This window comes from Bombina bombina, chromosome 11 (genome assembly GCF_027579735.1).
Source record: "Bombina bombina isolate aBomBom1 chromosome 11, aBomBom1.pri, whole genome shotgun sequence".
Classification (NCBI taxonomy): Eukaryota; Metazoa; Chordata; class Amphibia; order Anura; family Bombinatoridae; genus Bombina; species Bombina bombina.
Window position 1 is genome coordinate 18,091,573 of NC_069509.1, and position 18,278 is coordinate 18,109,850.

At 38.5% G+C, this 18,278-nt stretch overlaps 1 protein-coding gene across 2 annotated transcripts in view; it reads right to left on the reverse strand.

Annotated features, from left to right (window-relative positions):
• LOC128642519 (guanylate-binding protein 3) overlaps nucleotides 1–17,935 on the reverse strand; it is a 73,726-nt gene extending 55,791 nt beyond the window's left edge. Inside the window, exons 1-3 of one of the 2 annotated variants that reach the window (XM_053695301.1) lie at nucleotides 17,733–17,799; nucleotides 17,228–17,660; nucleotides 11,054–11,279 (exon numbers count right to left, since the gene is read on the reverse strand). In XM_053695301.1, the coding sequence (XP_053551276.1) occupies nucleotides 11,054–11,246 (193 nt within the window). In that variant the 5' untranslated portion in view covers nucleotides 11,247–11,279; nucleotides 17,228–17,660; nucleotides 17,733–17,799. Of the gene's footprint in view, nucleotides 1–11,053; nucleotides 11,280–17,227 lie in introns of both variants that reach the window. The other variant, XM_053695300.1, reaches the window with a different exon arrangement.
• Nucleotides 17,936–18,278: the final 343 nt, after the last annotated feature.

Here is an 18,278-nt window from a genome sequence, read left to right on the forward strand (position 1 = left end):
AATTACATCATCCCCGCTCTGCAGAATGGTACCCATCTATTGACATTGCCAAATGCATTGATTTCCAACTCAGAAAACCGCTTAAAAAGCAAACGCATAACAAAATGAGAGCCTAGTGTCCCTGTCCATTACTTCCCAAAAATGCTTCTATTACTTCTGAAGTAGACCCCAAAATGTAAACATTTATTGGTGCCCCAGGCTATAAGTTAAAGAAAGGCATTGACAGATCGTGGAAGATCTGCCAGGATAAATTACTGGATTCACTGGGGTCCATCACAAAACTTTTTGAGATGTCAGAACAAGCTGTGGCAGAGAATGCCCTTTTGGACCCCTACATTGTCCGAGAATGGGTTCAAAGACTTCTCTGCTTTGTAGGAAACACTAACACAGCTATGTCTTTGGGGAGAAGACGTAATATTTTAAGAAAAATAGATAAAAAAAATCAGATTTCTCCTCTAACGACCTTGCTTCTGATAATAATGGTCTACTTTTTGGTGATTCTTATCTCAAGGAATTGAATCAATATGTCAATACCTTTTCCAATTTAAACACTTAAAGAAGATTTTTTACCCTAACCAGAATTTCTCTGACACAGCCGGGAGAGGCAGAGGCCGCTTTCCCGGCTGTCACCCATACTTATCTAGGTCTCAATATTTCCAATCCCATCAAAACCAATATCATTCCCAATATCAATCCCAATTCCAAAGAAGTTGTCAAGAACCTTCAACCTCTTCCTTTTGTCCATCATGAGCCCGACCATGGAATCAAAGAAGTTTCAGAGGCAGAGCAAGATCAAGACAAGCTCCAGGAAAATATGTTATTTCCTTCCCATGTTCTTTCTTCCCCAGACAGAATTGGTGGCAGAATCGCTTTGTTTGCTCAAAATTGGGCTTCAATTACTGCAGATCCTTGGGTTCTTCAGGTAGTAACATGCATTCACATAGAATTAATTTTCCTTCCAGTTAAATTAAAGTTTCCTCATCCCATTCAATTTTCCCAAGAAGACAAAATTCTGGTCCAAAATGAAATTTCAAACTTTTTTTCCAAACAAGCAATTCTCCCCGTACTTCAGCCTCACAAAATTTATTTAAGCAACCTATTTCTAGTAAAAAAAGAAAAACAATCAGTTCAGACCAGTTATAAATCTAAAATACCTAAATGCTTCAGTTGCATACCACCATTTCAAAATGGAAGGTATTCATCTGTTGAGAGAATTTTTAAAAGAAAACGATTGCTTAGTTTGTCTAGATCTCACAGATGCTTATTTAACTGTGCCCATTGCCCAAGAACATTGGAAGTTTTTGATGTTTTTTTACGTTTTTGATGTTCCGTTGGGAGGATCAATTTAGGAATTTCACCTGCCTCCCCTTTGGTCTGTCCTCTGCCCCTTGGATTTTCACCAAATTACTCAAACCTGTGGTGGCTTGGTAAAGACTTCGGGGTGTTCGTCTTATAATTTATTTGGATGACATTCTTATCATGGACCAGAATTTTCTCTCCCTTCAGAATCATTTTTTTTCCACAACAACCTTATTGGAGTCCTTAGGTTTTATTGTGAACAAGCAGAAATCTGTACTTTCTCCAACCAAATCTCAAATTTTCTTGGGTTTTCAAGTAGATAATGCTCTTTATACCTTGAGTCTTCCTTCAGACAAAGTGAAGAATATCAAGAAGGAAATTTCAGGTTCCTATCAGGACTATAGCCAGAATAGTAGGTTTACTATCATCCTCCATTCAGGCTATATTCCCTGCCCCTCTACATTATCGCGAGCTTCAGAGATTAAAGATTCTTCATTTGAGGAAAGGTTTTTCTTATTCTCATCTGAATTCTTTATCTCCAGAAGCCAAAGAAGAACTTTCTTGGTGGCTTTCCCATTTAGAAACTTGAAATAGGAGAGCCATTTTCGGCAAGACTCCACATTTTATTATAGAATCCGACGCTTGTCGTTCAGGCTGGGGAGATCGTTACAGTTCCTACATTACTGGTGGCAAATGGACTCTGGAAGAGAAACGTTTTCATATCAATTGTTTAGAATTATTGGCTGGCTCATTTGCAGTCAAAAGTTTTGCCAAATGTTCCTCTCCAGTTTCCATTCTTCTACATATGGACAATATTTCTGTGGTGCAGTATCACAATCATTTGGGAGGCACCAAATCCAGGGATCTGTCCAATATCACCAAAGAGTTTATTTATCTTTGTTTGGACAGGAATATCTTGGACAAGGCAGAATATATTCTAGGACAATCAAATTCAGCAGCTGATTGGGGCTCTCGACACTTGACAGATGTCAGTGACTGGAAATTAGACCGGAGCCTTTTTCTCTCTCTTCAATCTCTAAGGGGTCCCTTTTGTCTGGATCTTTTCGCATCCAGGACCAATTTTCAGATTCATCCTTATTTCAGCTGGCGTCCAGATCCGGATGCAGCAGCCATAAATGCCTTTCTCCATCCATGACCACTTCAGGCAGTCTACGCGTTCCCTCCTTTTTCAATGGCAATTTTAACTCTTCGCAGGGATCTTCTTTCCTTAACGATAGTGACCCCTTTTTGTCTGACTCAGTCGTGGTATCAGTCCCTATTGGAGATGTCCATCAATATTCTAATTCTGTTTCCTCTTCTTCCTCATCTTCTCACAGATACAGAAGGCAATTGTCACAATTTAGTTAACCAAGGCTCTCTCTATCTAGTGGCATGAACGATTTCAGGGGACCCTGGACTTTCCGAGGTCTTTTGGATGGAGCTAAATCGCTCATGCAAGAGTATTGGGCCCCAGGTACTCATAAATGTTACTTTGCCACTTGGTCTAAATGGACTAGCTGGTGCTTGCGGAGAGACTTGGATCCCTTTTCTTCAGATTTGACAGATATTATTAACTACCTGTCACATCTTTTTGATTCAGGTCTAACTTATAGATCCATTAACGTTCATCGTTCTGCCATTTCTGCTAGACATAATCTGATTAATAACCTTTCTGTAGGTAAACATCCTTTTGTTTGTAGGGTGCTCAAGGCTATTAGATTAAAACGACCCCCAGTCCCTAAACATGAATTTTTCTGGGATGTGAATTTAATTTTTTCCCTTTTCAAATCAACAGATTCTGAATGCCTCAGATTGGTCTTCAGATTCTATTTTTAAACAGTTTTATTTCAGACACATTCAACATGCCTCGATTAATTTATTTTCTTTTTTTTTGTGTAAAATAATTTTTATTGAGGTTATAAATGCACAATACAGCTTATGCATTTCAAAATGATTTTACATTACAGATACATAGCGTTGCATGCAGAAACATAGAAACTTTATGAAAATAGAATGGAATGTACCCCTTCTCTTAGCACCTCATTTTTTACATAGGTCACCTTTTGTTTTCTTCCTTGCTTATTTATTTGACTGCACTATAGGAAACATTAAAGGTGTGACCATCAAAGTAACAATTCAGTCTTCCAAGGCTTCTCGCCAACTCAAAATGTTGGACTCTAGTAGGGGGGAGGCAAATCTCCCCTCTGCTTATAGATATTAACTAAGTGAGACTGTCTGTTTGCCTCTGCTCCTGGCTCAATGGGGGGGGGGGGGGGTTTGAGGGGTGTATAAGGGAAATCATCTGGGTTGAGAATCAATAGGAGAAGATCGGGGGAGAGGGAGTCTCACCTGTAAGCTGCTACCCTAGTCTAATAGGTCAGTCAGATTATGTTATTCTGCTGGTCCAAAGGGATTCCCAAGGTTCCCATATGAGACAGTAATCATTCAGTTGTCTTCTTTCTCTGAAGACATAGTTTTCCATGTTTTTAATATAGTTTACACAGTCTACTACTCCCTGCAATCTGGGGGGTTGGTCTTTTTTCCAGTTCCTTGCAATAAGCAATTTAGTTGAGGTGAGGATATATATGAGTAAGCACTGCTTGGTTTTGGGAAGTCTGTCTATTCCTAAGTGTAATATTGCAAGGGCTGGATTTAGCGCTTCCAGTAGGCCTAAGTTTTTGCAGGTCTTTTCAACCTTGAACCATTAGCTTTCCAGTTTTGGGCACGTCCACCAAACATGGAGGGGGGTTCCCAGTTCTCCGCATTCCCTCCAACACATAGGGGAGTGTTCAGGGAAGATTTTCTGCAATTTTGCTGGCACCAGGTGCCATCTTGTGATGATTTTGAAATACAATTCGTAGAAGGTAACACAGTGAGTTGTTTTTTTTGTGAGACTAATCGCGCCATTCCAGTCCTGGTGTGTATGTCAGTTGTAGGTCCCTCTCCCAAGCCTCCATGTGTACCCTTTTAGAGGGGATCAGTTCCTCAATTAAGCATTTATAGTGCATGGAGAGGGGTTTATATATTTGGAGGTTTGTTTCCCATCTTGTTTCCCAGGGGGTAGGGTCTCACAATCTATCCTCTAAGAAGCCCCAGGACTTCATTAAAGATCTCAGTCTCAGTAAATCAAATTGAAATCTGGGGGTCAGCATCGGTAGAGTCAGCATATCTGAGTGAGGTCTTAATTGATTGTTACGGTAAAAGTCCTTCAGGGAGACAATGTCTGTCTGGGCCCATGTGTTGAGGTGAGTGTCAGGTAGTCCCTGTAGCAATCCCCTTATAGAGTGTATGGGTGAGGGGCAATAAGCTTATTGTGTCGCAATTCGAACCAGGTTCCCTGACATCCCTTGATTATACCGTTGGCAATGTGGATTTTAGATTGCCAATGTGGGGGGAGCCAGAGCAGGTACTCTAAAGCGACATATGCTGGCAGCGAGGCCTGCTCCAGGTCTCTCCATCTAGTTGGAGGGAGGTCACTCCCCCATGCCGTTACATGGGATATCATTGCTGCCTCGTAGTATGCCTTTACGTTAGGAAGGCCTATACCTCCTCTCTCATTTGGGGTTTGAAGTATGTGTGCGGCTATGCAAGGTCTTTTGTTATGCCAGGCATAAGAGTTAAATAGTGCTTGAAATTTATGAATTAGGGTTGCTGGGATCGGAAAAATAGGGATGCAGCGAAATAAATAGGTAAGTTTGGGGAGAATCATCATCTTGAGGGCAGCTACCCTTCCCATCCAAGATATTTCTCTGTATCTCCTGGAATTAAGTTCAGAGTTAATTTCAGCCAGAAGGACCTCATAGTTCTCTTTGATAGTTATAGATTTTGTATGGGAGAGAAAGACACCTAGGTGGTGCACTCCTCTAGTAGACCATTTGAAAAAATATAGATGCTGAATAGCTCCTTGCTCATCCGGCAGAATTTTGACGGAGTATGCCTCCGTTTTACCTACATTGATCTTGTAATAGGAGATTTCACCAAATAGCTTCAGCAGCGACATCAGTTGGGGAAGGGAGTCCAGGGGCTCTGTGAGAAAGACAGTGAGGTCGTCTGCGAACAGCGCAAGTTTCTGCTCAGTATCGTTTAATTTATTTTCTTAATTGCTTTAAACTTGAAAAATAGGAGTCTCTGGTCTTGTAATAAAATTGTCTTCCTTCCAGTAGACCATGGACAAAGTTTCATTCTTCAAGAAAGTTCTTCATTTCCAAGATGTTTTCCAACCAGATCTTCAGTTTTTTCTTCACATGTTTTGTGTTATGCTGTTTGGGATTGTTTGGACTTTTTATTGTTCTCTCAAATTCATCCATCGTGAGCATCAGACAAGAAAGAGAAGGGTTGGCTGTATATTGGTCAGTTTATGGGCACTACTCCTATTCTGATTGGTCACTTTTTTCCTGGAGTTATAAGCTAGCTCACACCGTAGCTACTTATTGTTATTCTTTATTATCTGTTCTGTTTTAATATCTTTGTAATTGATGATGCTTTGTTATTTCTTTAAAGTGCTGCATTCTGAGGAGTAAAAGAAAGTATGCAAAATACTCGTCTCTGTGTCTTTAATAAAATCTAGATTATACCTTCTCAAGCTAGGATAATTGGAATTTCATGACAATAATAGATTATCGGCTAGATTACGAGTTGTGCGTTATGAGTGAAAAAACAGCGTTATGGCTCTTTTTCACTACCGCTGCTATTACTAGTCTTGCAGGTATAGCTGTACCGCACACTTTTTTATTGCCGTCACGCAATGTAACTACCGCAGCTTTCAAAAAGTCCTTTTTCAATGGCGCCGGTATTAGGAGTTTGCCTATCCGGCCAAAAAGTGAGCGGTACAGCCTATACCGCCAAGATCCATAACGTAAACTGAAAGTTAGTAGTTATGGTTTTTATGTTACAAAGCCGTAACATAAAACTCATAACTAAAGTGCTAAAAAGTACACTAACACCATAAACTACCTATTAACCCCTAAACTGAGGCCCTTCTGCATAGCAAACACTAAAATAAAATTATTAACCCCTAATCTGCCGCTCCGGACGTCGCCGCCACTATAAAAAACATATTAACCCCTAAACCACCACAATTCCACATCGCAAACACTAGTTAAATATTATTAACCCCTAATCTGCCGCCCCCAACGTCACCGCCGCCACTATACTACAGTTATTAACCCCTACACCTAACTCTAAGTCTAACCCTAACCCTAACATAACCCTAACACCCACTAACTTTAATATAATTAAAATTAATCTAAATAAAAATTACAATTAATACCTAAATAATACCTATTTAAGACTAAATACTTACCTGTAAAATAAACCTAAGCTAGCTACAATATAACTAATAGTTACATTGTAGCTATCTTAGGTGTTATTTTTATTTTACAGGTAAGTTTGTATTTATTTTAACTAGGTAGATTAATTAGTAAATAGTTATTAACTATTTACTACTTACCTAGCTAAAATAAATACACATTTACCTGTAAAATAAAACCTAACCTGAGTTACACTAAGACCTAACATTACAATAAAATTAACTCAATTACATTAATTAAATACAATTATCTAAATTTAAAAAAAATAATCAATTCTAAATAACAAAAAAATAAACACTAAATTACAGAAAATAAAAAAGAAATGATCAAATATTTAAACTAATTACACCTAATCTAATAGCCCTATCAAAATAAAAAAGCCCCCCCCCAAAATAAAAGAAAACCCTAACCTAAACTAAACTGCCAATGTCCCTTAAAAGGGCCTTTTGCTGGGCATTGCCCCAAAGAAATCAGCTCTTTTACCTGTAAAAAAAAAAATACAAACAACCCCCCAACAGTAAAACCCACCACCCACACAACCAACCCCCCCAAATAAAATCCTATCTAAAAAACCTAAGCTCCCCATTGCCCTGTAAAGGGCATTTGGATGGGCATTGCCCTTAAAAGGTCATTTAGCTCTTTTACTGCCCAAATACCCTAATCTAAAAATAAAACCCACCCAATAAACCCTTAAAAAATCCTAATACTAACTCCCGAAGATCCACTTACAGTTTTTGAAGACCCGACATCCATCCTCATCCAAGCGGCAGAAGTCTTCATCAAAGCCGGCAGAAGTCTTCATCCAAGCAGGCCGAAGTCTTCATCCAAGCGGCAAGAAGTGGTCCTCCAGGAGGGCAGAAGTCTTCTTCCAGACGGCATCTTCTATCTTCATCCCTCCAACGTGGAGCGGCTCCATCTTCAAGACATCCGGTGCGGAGCATCCTCTTCTCCCGACGGCTACAGACGAATGAAGGTTCCTTTAAGGGACGTCATCCAAGATTGCGCCCCTTGAATGCCGATTGGCTGATAGAATTCTATCAGCCAATCGGAATTAAAGTTGAAAAAATCCTATTGGCTGATACAATCAGCCAATAGGATTGAGCTTCAATCCTTTTGACTGATCCAATCAGCCAATAGGATTGAGCTTGCATTCTATTGGCTGTTCCAATCAGCCAATAGAATGCGAGCTCAATCCCATTGGTTGATTGGATCAGTCAATAGGATTGAAGCTCAATCCTATTGACTGATTGCATCAGCCAATATGATGTTTTCAACTTTAATTCCGATTGGCTGAAAGAATTCTATCAGCTAATCGGAATTCAAGGGATGCCATCATGGATGACGTCCCTTAAAGGAACCTTCATTCGTCTGTAGCCGTCGGAAGAAGAGGATGCTCTGCGCTGGATGTCTTGAAGATGGAGCCGCTTCGGAAGGATGAAGATAGAAGATGCCGTCTGGAAGAAGACTTCTTCCCGCCTGGAGGACCACTTCTTGGATGAAGACTTCGGCCCGCTTGAAGACTTCTGCCGGCTTCGATGAGGACTTCTGCCGCTTGGATGAGGATGGATGGGTTTTATTTTTTGATTAGGGTCTTTGGGCAGTAAAAGAGCTAAATGCCGTTTTAAGGGCAATGCCCATCCAAATGCCTTTTTCAGGGCAATGGGGAGCTTAGGTTTTTTAGATAGGATTTTATTTGGGGGGGTTGGTTGTGTGGGTGGTGGGTTTTACTGTTGGGGGGGTTGTTTGTATTTTTTTTTACAGGTAAAAGAGCTGATTTCTTTGGGGCAATGCCACGCAAAAGGCCCTTTTAAGGGCCATTGGCAGTTTAGTTTAGGCTAGGGTTTTTTTTATTTTGGGGGGGCTTTTTTATTTTGATAGGGCTATTAGATTAGGTGTAATTAGTTTAAATATTTGATAATTTCTTTTTTATTTTCTGTAATTTAGTGTTTATTTTTTTTTGTAATTTAGAATTGATTAGTTTTTTGTAATTTAGATAATTGTATTTAATTAATGTAATTTATTTAATTTTATTGAAATGTTAGGTCTTAGTATAACTCAGGTTAGGTTTTATTTTACAGGTAAATGGGTAGCTAGTAAATAGTTAATAACTATTTACTAACTAATCTACCTAGTTAAAATAAATAAAAATTTACCTGTAAAATAAAAATAACACCTAAGATAGCTACAATGTAACTATTAGTTATATTGTAGCTATCTTAGGTTTATTTTACAGGTAAGTATTTAGTTTTAAATATGTATTATTAAGGTATTAATTGTAATTTTTATTTAGATTAATTTTAATTATATGAAAGTTAGTGGGTATTAGGATTAGGGTTACATTAGGGTTAGGGTTAGACTTAGGGTTAGGTTTAGGGGTTGATAACTGTAGTATAGTGGCGGCGGTGATGTTGGGGGCGGCAGATTAGGGGTTAATAAGTGTAATGTAGGTGGCGTCGATGTTAGGGGCAGCAGATTATGGGTTAATAAGTATAATGTAGGTGTCAGCGATGTCGGGGGCGGCAGATTAGGGGTAAATAAGTATAATGTAGGTGTCAGCGATGTCGGGGGCGGCAGATTAGGGGTAAATAAGTATAATGTAGGTGTCAGCGATGTCGGGGGCGGCAGATTAGGGGTAAATAAGTATAATATAGGTGTCAGTGATGTCGGGGGCGGCAGATTAGGGGTAAATAAGTATAATGTAGGTGTCAGCGATGTCGGGGGCGGCAGATTAGGGGTAAATAAGTATAATGTAGGTGTCAGCGATGTCGGGGGCGGCAGATTAGGGGTAAATTAGTATAATGTAGGTGGTGGCGATGTTGGGGGCGGCAGAGTAGGGGTGTTTAGACTCAGTCTTAGGGTGTTAGGTTTAAACATAACTTTTTCTTTCCCCATAGGAATCAATGGGGCTGCATTATGGAGCTTTACGCTCCATTATTGCAGGTGTTAGGCTTTTTTTTAGCCGGCTCTCCCCATTGATTTCTATGGGGAAATCGTGCACAAGCTCGTAAAACCAGCTTACCGCAGCTCACCCCAGCGCTGGTATTTGGGTGCGTTATGGAGCTGAAAGGAGCTCAACGCTGCAATATGGCCCACTGCAAAACCTGTAATACCAGCGCTGCTAAAGGTGAGCGGTGGAAATAACTTGCAAGTTAGCAGCGAGGCAGCCATAATGCAAAACTCGTAATCTGGCTGAATGTTATCTACTGGCTTCACAGGGACTTGTGTGTTCAAACACATTTATTTGTAACATCAATATATTATGGTTTGTAGGGTCCAGAGATGCATTTTGACCTAGACTAACTAGGTCTGTGCATAGGGCAGCAGTATTTAGGGATTGCTAACATTTTTGAGGAGTATTTCTATAGCAGAATATCTTCCCACTCCTATTCTCTCCAGGTGTTTCATTTATTAATTGAAATCACTGGTCCCTGGTTGTCTATGTAGTGTATGAAAGCAAAGATGTTCCAGCTGGTGCAAATCCAAAAACCTTTTATTTTGCAATGTGGGATACAAAAAGAAGCAACGTTTCAGGCCAACAATCAGCCCTTTTTCAAGCTTGACTATAAGTGAATATACAAACATTTAAATAGCCTAATGGCGCCAAAAATTGTGATTCAAACAGTGTGTATACTGCCATCTAGTGTAAAATTCCAAAGTAGCATATTTTTCAAACATGTTAAAATTCATCCATTATAAATGATTAAATAAATATAATACATATAAATATATCATCACCTAGTATATAATAAATATATAATCTATATATATGTCTATGTAGTGTGCATGTTCCCTCCCTGTATCTCCATCTTACAGTGGTGAGACTAATGGGAGAATTATCAATTAAATTGTTAGCGATGGGCAGCACAAAAACGCGCAACTACACCGCTAAGGTCCCTAAACTCTTACCTCAGTTTGCTTTCATTATAAGGAGCTAAGCTGGAACAAAGAAGACCAACAGAGACAGGTAATAGAAGTACATTTGTTGTTTTTTTAATTCTACACTCTGGGGCCGATTTAATAAAGTGCGAGCGCACATGATTTGAAGTAGAGTATCATGTCCGCTGCGCATCAATAATTGCCGACAGCATACGCTGTCGGCATTTATCATTGCACAAGCAGTTCTTGTGAACTGCTTGTGCAATGCCGCCCCCTGCAGATTTGCGGCCAATCAGCAGGGGTGTCAATCAACCCGATCGTATAGGATTGGGCGGATTGATGTCCGCAGCCTCAGAGCAGGCAGACAAGTTATGAAGCAGCGGTCTTTATACCGCTGCTTCATAACTGCTGTTTCAGGCGAGTCTGAAGGCTTGCGCGGAAACAGGGGCATCAAGCTCCATTCGGAGCTTGATAATTCGGCCCCTCTGAATCAATAAAGTTATATTTTGTCTTTCATGTACTGTTAAAGGATATCTTCAAGTTGCTCATTAGAAGTCCCAAAGACTTACCGCTTTTTACCCCAGCCAAAGTGTTCATCAGATAAGACTTGCCGGTGCGATATTGGCCTACAATGCTCACCACCACCAGCGGCTGTGAGATGTTCTCCAGAATCTTCTTAGCTTGTGGGTTTGTGCGCAGTTTACTACCACTGACGTTCTCAATCAGACAGACAGGGCTGGACATTGCTGGAACCGGCGCCATCTTCACCCTTAGTTTGTCACAGCAAAAAGGTATCTGTAATGGGAAAGGAGCTGAACAATTAAATAGACTTAAAAGAATTTAGGTTTTTTTTCCTATTCAATGTAAAAGATGGTATTAAACATTGGGAGACTGTTGTATCAGCCAATGAGCAGTCAGTCTTTAAAAGGGCCAGGAAATATTATTTTTTTTCTTTCATGATTGAGATAGAACAAACAATTTCAAACAACTTTCCAGTTTATTTCTAATATCAAATTGTCTTTGTTCTCTTGGTATTATTTGTTGAAGGAGCAGCAGTACACTACTGGGAGCTAGTTGAGCACACCAGGTGAGCCAACGACAAGAGGCATATATGTGCAGCCATCAAGTAGCAGCTAGCTTCCAGCTTCTGAGTCTAAGTATTATTTTCCACAAAGGATACCAAGAGAATGAAGTAAATTAGATAATAGAAGTAAATGTAAATGTTGTTTAAAATATTATGTTCTGTCTGAATCATAAAAGAACAATTTTTTGTTTAATTTCCCTTTAAGCACCAGTTGCAGGGTTGGCTCCAGAACGAATAAAATGGGGGGGCATTTTTTTTTCACGAAGGGGCACGCATTTACAAAGCATGTATGAGAGTCACGACATATTCTGTAGGAAATTGTAGCTTCTGGCTGGCTTATCCCCCACTATTAACATTTGGAGAATATGTGCTAAATCACTAGGTAAAAGATGAAGTCTAAATCCCATGCAGTGCACTAAAACAGAGACATTAAATCTGAGACCCCCAGTGCAATAGCTCCTTAAAAACAATTCACCTCTTAATCACCATTATCAAAACCCTTAAACTTATTCTCAAATCTCAGTCATTTCCCCTAAACAGCCATGCACCCCAAACCCCCCAATGCAATTAACCCAGTTGTTTTCAATAGCAGTGAGGATACTAGGTTTTCAGGTACTGGTAATTTTGTAGATTAGATTTAGCTATACCTGTTTCACAATAACTAACGGATATCAGGCTACTTAATACAACCTATGTACTGTGAACCTATAAGAATATGATTGTATCATATAAATATGTCTATAAATGGCTACCGGCTTCTATCAACGCCTCAAAGTGCACTGTGATCTTAGGCCCGGCCTAAGATCACAGTACACTTTTGAGGCGTTGATAAAAGCGGGTAGCCATTTATAAACATATTTATATGATACAATCATATTCTTATCATGGTCTATTGTTTAAGAAAATGAGTAACTCACGATAGTTCGGTAAAAATAATAGGGTTAAGACAAGTACAAAAAGTCTCTAATTAACTTCCAATTCCAAATAAGAGGCTAAGGCACAGAGCTCTTTGCAGATGCGCGATGCAACCTCACAGTTCAGCAGCTAACTCCGCCCCCAGCATGCAGCATTAAATAACAATTCATTATTTTATTTATTATTTTTAAAGCATATGATCATATCAATACTTTTTGAGGGGGCACAGCATTCCATTTGGGTGGGCACTGCCCCCCAATGCCCCCCCTTGGAGCCGACCCTGGCCAGTTGTACACAAACATTCGCTTCCTGTTAGATTAAGAATCAAAATAATCAACTCTATAGATTTACAGGGACTTGACCACACATAACAAATCAGAAAGCGCATACAATTTTATAATAGTTTCCGATTTACTGTTATTCTTTCTTAGAGGGTACCTAGGTAGGTAGCGTGCACGTGTCTGGTAGCAAACACTGCTGCTATCTAATGATCTTGCAAATGTTAAAATAATTTTAGCCATATAGTGCGTTGGACATGTACGTGCTCCTTAACAAAGAACACCAAGAGAACGAAGAAAACTTTTAGTTTAGAAATAAATTAGAAAGTTCTTTTTTTTTTAAAGTACGCTGTGTGAATTATGAAAGAAAACTCAGAAGAATTGTTTCTTTAATCTATCCTTTTCCCTGTAAAAAACAATATATATATATATATATATATATATAAATATATATATATATATATATATATATAAATGTATACACACAAAAAGAGAAGCGCTCTCAGAAACAAACAAAGGCTCAGTAGCTTGTTCTATGGCGACTTAGCACCTGGGAGCCGCCTCTTTTAGCCCAGTTGTGCTTCTCACAGAAGAGAACATTCCTTAGGTATATCAGTCTGATCCAGTCTAACATATATATATATATATATAAATGTATACACACAAAAAGAGAAGCGCTCTCAGAAACAAACAAAGGCTCAGTAGCTTGTTCTATGGCGACTTAGCACCTGGGAGCCGCCTCTTTTAGCCCAGTTGTGCTTCTCACAGAAGAGAACATTCCTTAGGTATATCAGTCTGATCCAGTCTAACACGGTCAGTCCAGTGCCGAAAATATAACTTATGAGTGGAGCGCATATTAGCACTTTCACTTGAGCGATATTATGGCTAGACGGAGGCTTTTTGCGAGCGTTGGGTTGTGCTTGTATTGTAAGTAGAAAGTAAAAAGTTTGCGCGTGAGCAGAAGCCCGATGTGTGCAAAAAATTTAGTGAGACTGCATTAACTTCTTTTCCCATTGACTTCAATGGAGCGTGAAAACGTAAAAAAAATAGCACCCATACTCACGTGCTAACCCGACATGACACGCTAAACCCAACATTACATTTTAATCTTTCACATTCCAGTGTTCTTAACATAAAAGTAAAGATTCTATTTATTATTCAATGCAGATATATATATATACAGCATATATGTGTATGTATATACTTATACTTGCATAACTATTCCTATAGATATATAGGTGTAGATACGTATTTTACATAAACAGTATCAGATATATATATATATATATATATATACAGCATATATGTGTATGTATATACTTATACTTGCATAACTATTCCTATAGATAAATAGGTGTAGATAAGTATTTTACATAAACAGTATCAGATATATATATATATATATATATACAGCATATATGTGTATAAATATACTTATACTTGCATAACTATTCCTATAGATATATAAGTGTAGATACGTATTTTACATAAACAGTATATATATATATATATATATATATATATATATATATATATATATATATATATTTAGTAATAAAAAAGTACATAAATACATATTTCTGTATATACCTGATGATTTTTGGTAAAATATATATCTATACATATATATATATATATATATGATTATATATATAGGTATAGATATATACAGATATATATATATATATATATATATATATATATATATATAAGAATATCTGTTTATAAATACTTTGCACATATTCCCCTATGTGAAGAGCATTGGAATGTGAAATATTTACAGTAAATACACAGTATAACACTTTATTAAATATGAATATTACATAAATATGATTTTACACGTTTTCAGCTACTTGGCTGCAAAGGGCTTCAATACACTCATATATATGTCTATATATATGTATATATATACTGTATGTTTGTATGTGTTTATATGTCTGTAAATACATGTATACACATATAAATACATAAATACATATGTACACACATATCTAAACATATATACAGTATATACACACATACATATACATCTTTAGACCTGTATCTGTATGTATCTCTATGTTAAAGCCCTTTGCAGCCTTTTTTTTCTAACACCTGAGACCTCTATCTCTGAGCCCCTATAACTTTTTTCATGCAATATTTTTATTTAGTGGTATAAATGTAACTGTACTTTTTTCTATAAAAGTGCAAAAGATTTAGGAAATGAATGGGAAATGCAGGATGATGCATTTGGTTTCAGTACACAGACATTTAGGGCTTGATTACGAGTTCTCACGCTAACTCTGCTCTACATTGGCTCTTTGCGCACTTCATGTAGAGCGTATTACAAGTTGAAAGTAAATCATTTTTGCTCACGTACTAGCCTGAAGTGTGCAAAGAGCTAAAGATACATTATCGCAAACGTGTTAACGTATTCCCCCATAGACTTCAATGTAGAGAGAAAATTGAAAAAAAAAACAAAAAAACAACCACACTCGCGTGCTAACCCATATCGGTATAAGCCCCCTACTCTATTAACCCCTAACCTGTACGTAGCCCACTTCATCCCGGAGGCACTCCATCGTCATCCCGGGGGCACTCCATCTTCATCCCGGGGGCACTCCATCTTCATCCCAGCGGTGCTCCATCTTTATCCCGGGGGCACTCCATCTTCATCCCAGCGGTGCTCCATCTTTATCCCGGTGGCGGTCTATCTTCATCCCAGTGGTGCTCCATCTTCATCCCAGTGGTGGTCCATATTCATCCCAGCAGTGCTCCATCTTCATCCCAGCGGTGCTACAGCTTCATCCTGCTGGCGCTCCATCTTCATCCTGGCGGTGGTCCATCTTCATCCTGGTGGTGGTCCATCTTCATCCTGGTGGCACTCCATTTTCATTCCGGTGGCACTCCATCTTCATCCTGGTGGTTCTCTATCTTCATCCTGGTGGTGCTCCATCTTCATCCTGGTGGCGGTCCATCTTCATCCTGGTGGTGGTCCATCTTCATCCTGGTGGTGGTCCATCTTCATCCTGGTGGTGGTCCATCTTCATCCTGGTGGCGCTCCATCTTCATTCCGGTGGCACTCCATCTTCATCCTGGTGGTTCTCCATCTTCATCCTGGTGGTGCTCCATCTTCATCCTGCTGGCGCTCCATCTTCATCCTGGTGGTGGTCCATCTTCATCCTGCTGGCGCTCCATCTTCATCCTGGTGGTGGTCCATCTTCATCCTGGTGGTGGTCCATCTTCATCCTGGTGGTGCTCCATCTTCATCCTGGTGGCGCTCCATCTTCATTCCGGTTGCAGTCTTCTTTATTCATCCATTTTCTTATCTTCATGCAGTCACCACCCGCATAGTGAATTTTGAATGCAAGGTACCTCCTTTATATAAGAGTACCCTTGCATTCCTATTGGCTGATTTTCAAATGGACAATGAAAGCTTGGTTATTATATTTTTGTATTTTGGGGTGATTTTTTTAAGTGGGGTTTTAGAATAGACATAACTGTTTTTTTATTTTTAGTAAAAAACAATTGTAATGTTAGGTTATTTTATTTTTCAGACAAGGTTAGAATGTTTTTGTAAAGTAAGGTCAGTTTTTTGGCAGTAACTTAGGGGGTGTTAGGTTAGGTGGGTTAGCTGGTTAGGTGGATTAGATGTTAGTGGGTGTTTTGTGATGTGGCGGTGTGGCAGTTTAGAGGTTAATATAGTAGTGGGATTGCTTGCAATGTGCGGGTGTGGCGTATTAGGAGTTAATAGAGTAGTTGGGTAGTTTACAATGTGGTGTGTGGTGGTTTAGGGGTTAACAGATTAGTTTAGTGCAACTGTTTCCTCCGGACAAAATCTTAAAAAGTTTGAGCGTTAATGGGACACTGTACACTAGATTGTTCTTTGCATAAATGTTTTGTAGATAATCCATTTATATAGCCCATCTGGGAGTGTTTCTGTAACAATATATGGTTTTTCTAATTTTAAAATAACATTGTGCTGATTTTCAGACTCCTAACCAAGCCCCAAAGTGTTAGATGTATACTGATGTCTACAGATTCCTGATGTTCCTGTTTGTTATCTGTCTTTTCATATGCAGAGAAGGGGGTCCCTTCTCTTTTTGGTTTCCAGCCCATTTTAATGGGTGCCCCAGCCTATCCTTGTCAACAATGCTAAACTGGGTGCGTCTAAAGAAGTTTTAAAAGGTTTTATACTGGATTTTTATATCAGTGTCTGTGCACATTCTTCTTTATAATAGTGTCTATTACATGCAGTTATATAAAACTGATGTATACTGTCCCTTTCAATGCAATTGCTTTTGAGTCATTGCATTTACTTTCAACTTGTAATGTTAATGTTTTTTCACCAAAATCTGTATCATTTTGTTTCATGTACACAATGTAGAGAAGGGTTTAGTTACAGTTTTCTCAAGAGACAAATACAGGGAATTTGGTTGAGATTATTTAACAGACTGAAGAGAGATAGAAGGCACACGGATACTTACGTGATTCTCTGTTCCTTGTCCTCTGTGCACTTTCTGTACAATATTCACTGGTTTCTTTAATTTAGTTTTAAAGCTTCACTTTATCCAAAAGTCCAATAACAAACAAAAATTGTCACCTCTGTCTAATATCTACAGGACCTTTACCCATCAGTCTGTCTGTCTAATACCTACAGCACTTTTAGCCATCAGTCTGTCTGTCTAATATCTACAGGACTTTTACCCATCAGTCTGTCTGTCTAATATCTACAGCACTTTTACCCATCAGTCTGTCTGTCTAATATCTACAGCACTTTTACCCATCAGTCTGTCTGTCTAATACCTACAGCACTTTTAGCCATCAGTCTGTCTGTCTAATATCTACAGGACTTTTACCCATCAGTCTGTCTGTCTAATATCTACAGGACTTTTACCCATCAGTCTGTCTGTCTAATATCTACAGCACTTTTACCCATCAGTCTGTCTAATATCTACAGGACTTTTACCCATCAGTCTGTCAGTCTAATACCTGCAGCTGACAATCTCTCACCCCTCACTCTCCAATACGCTATTTTGTAAATGTCTCTACTTTTTCTCTTACTTTTTCTTCACACTCTATCTGTCTCCGTCTCTCTAAACTGTAAACCCTTTTTTGTGTTAGACTCAAACTGAAAGTGAAAGAGAATTTATTTCCTTATACAACATGCACCAGTCTGCTGCTGACACGGATATCAGTTCTGTATATGTCTATATATCTACTATCTCTCTCTCTCTCTCTCTCTCTCTCTCTCGCTCTCTCTCTCTCTCTCTCTCTCTCTCTCTCTATCTATCTATCTATATATGCACATATTTACACGTGTATTTATGTATGTGTAATATATATATATATATATATATATATATATATATATATATACAGTATTATATACTGTAGTATATATATATATATATATATATATTTTATAGGCCTTGCCAGTCAAACATCTTGTCATATACTATTCTTTGAACCTTTATAAAACAATAAATAATAACATTTCTATGAATAATTTGTATTAGATAGTGTATATATGAGTGT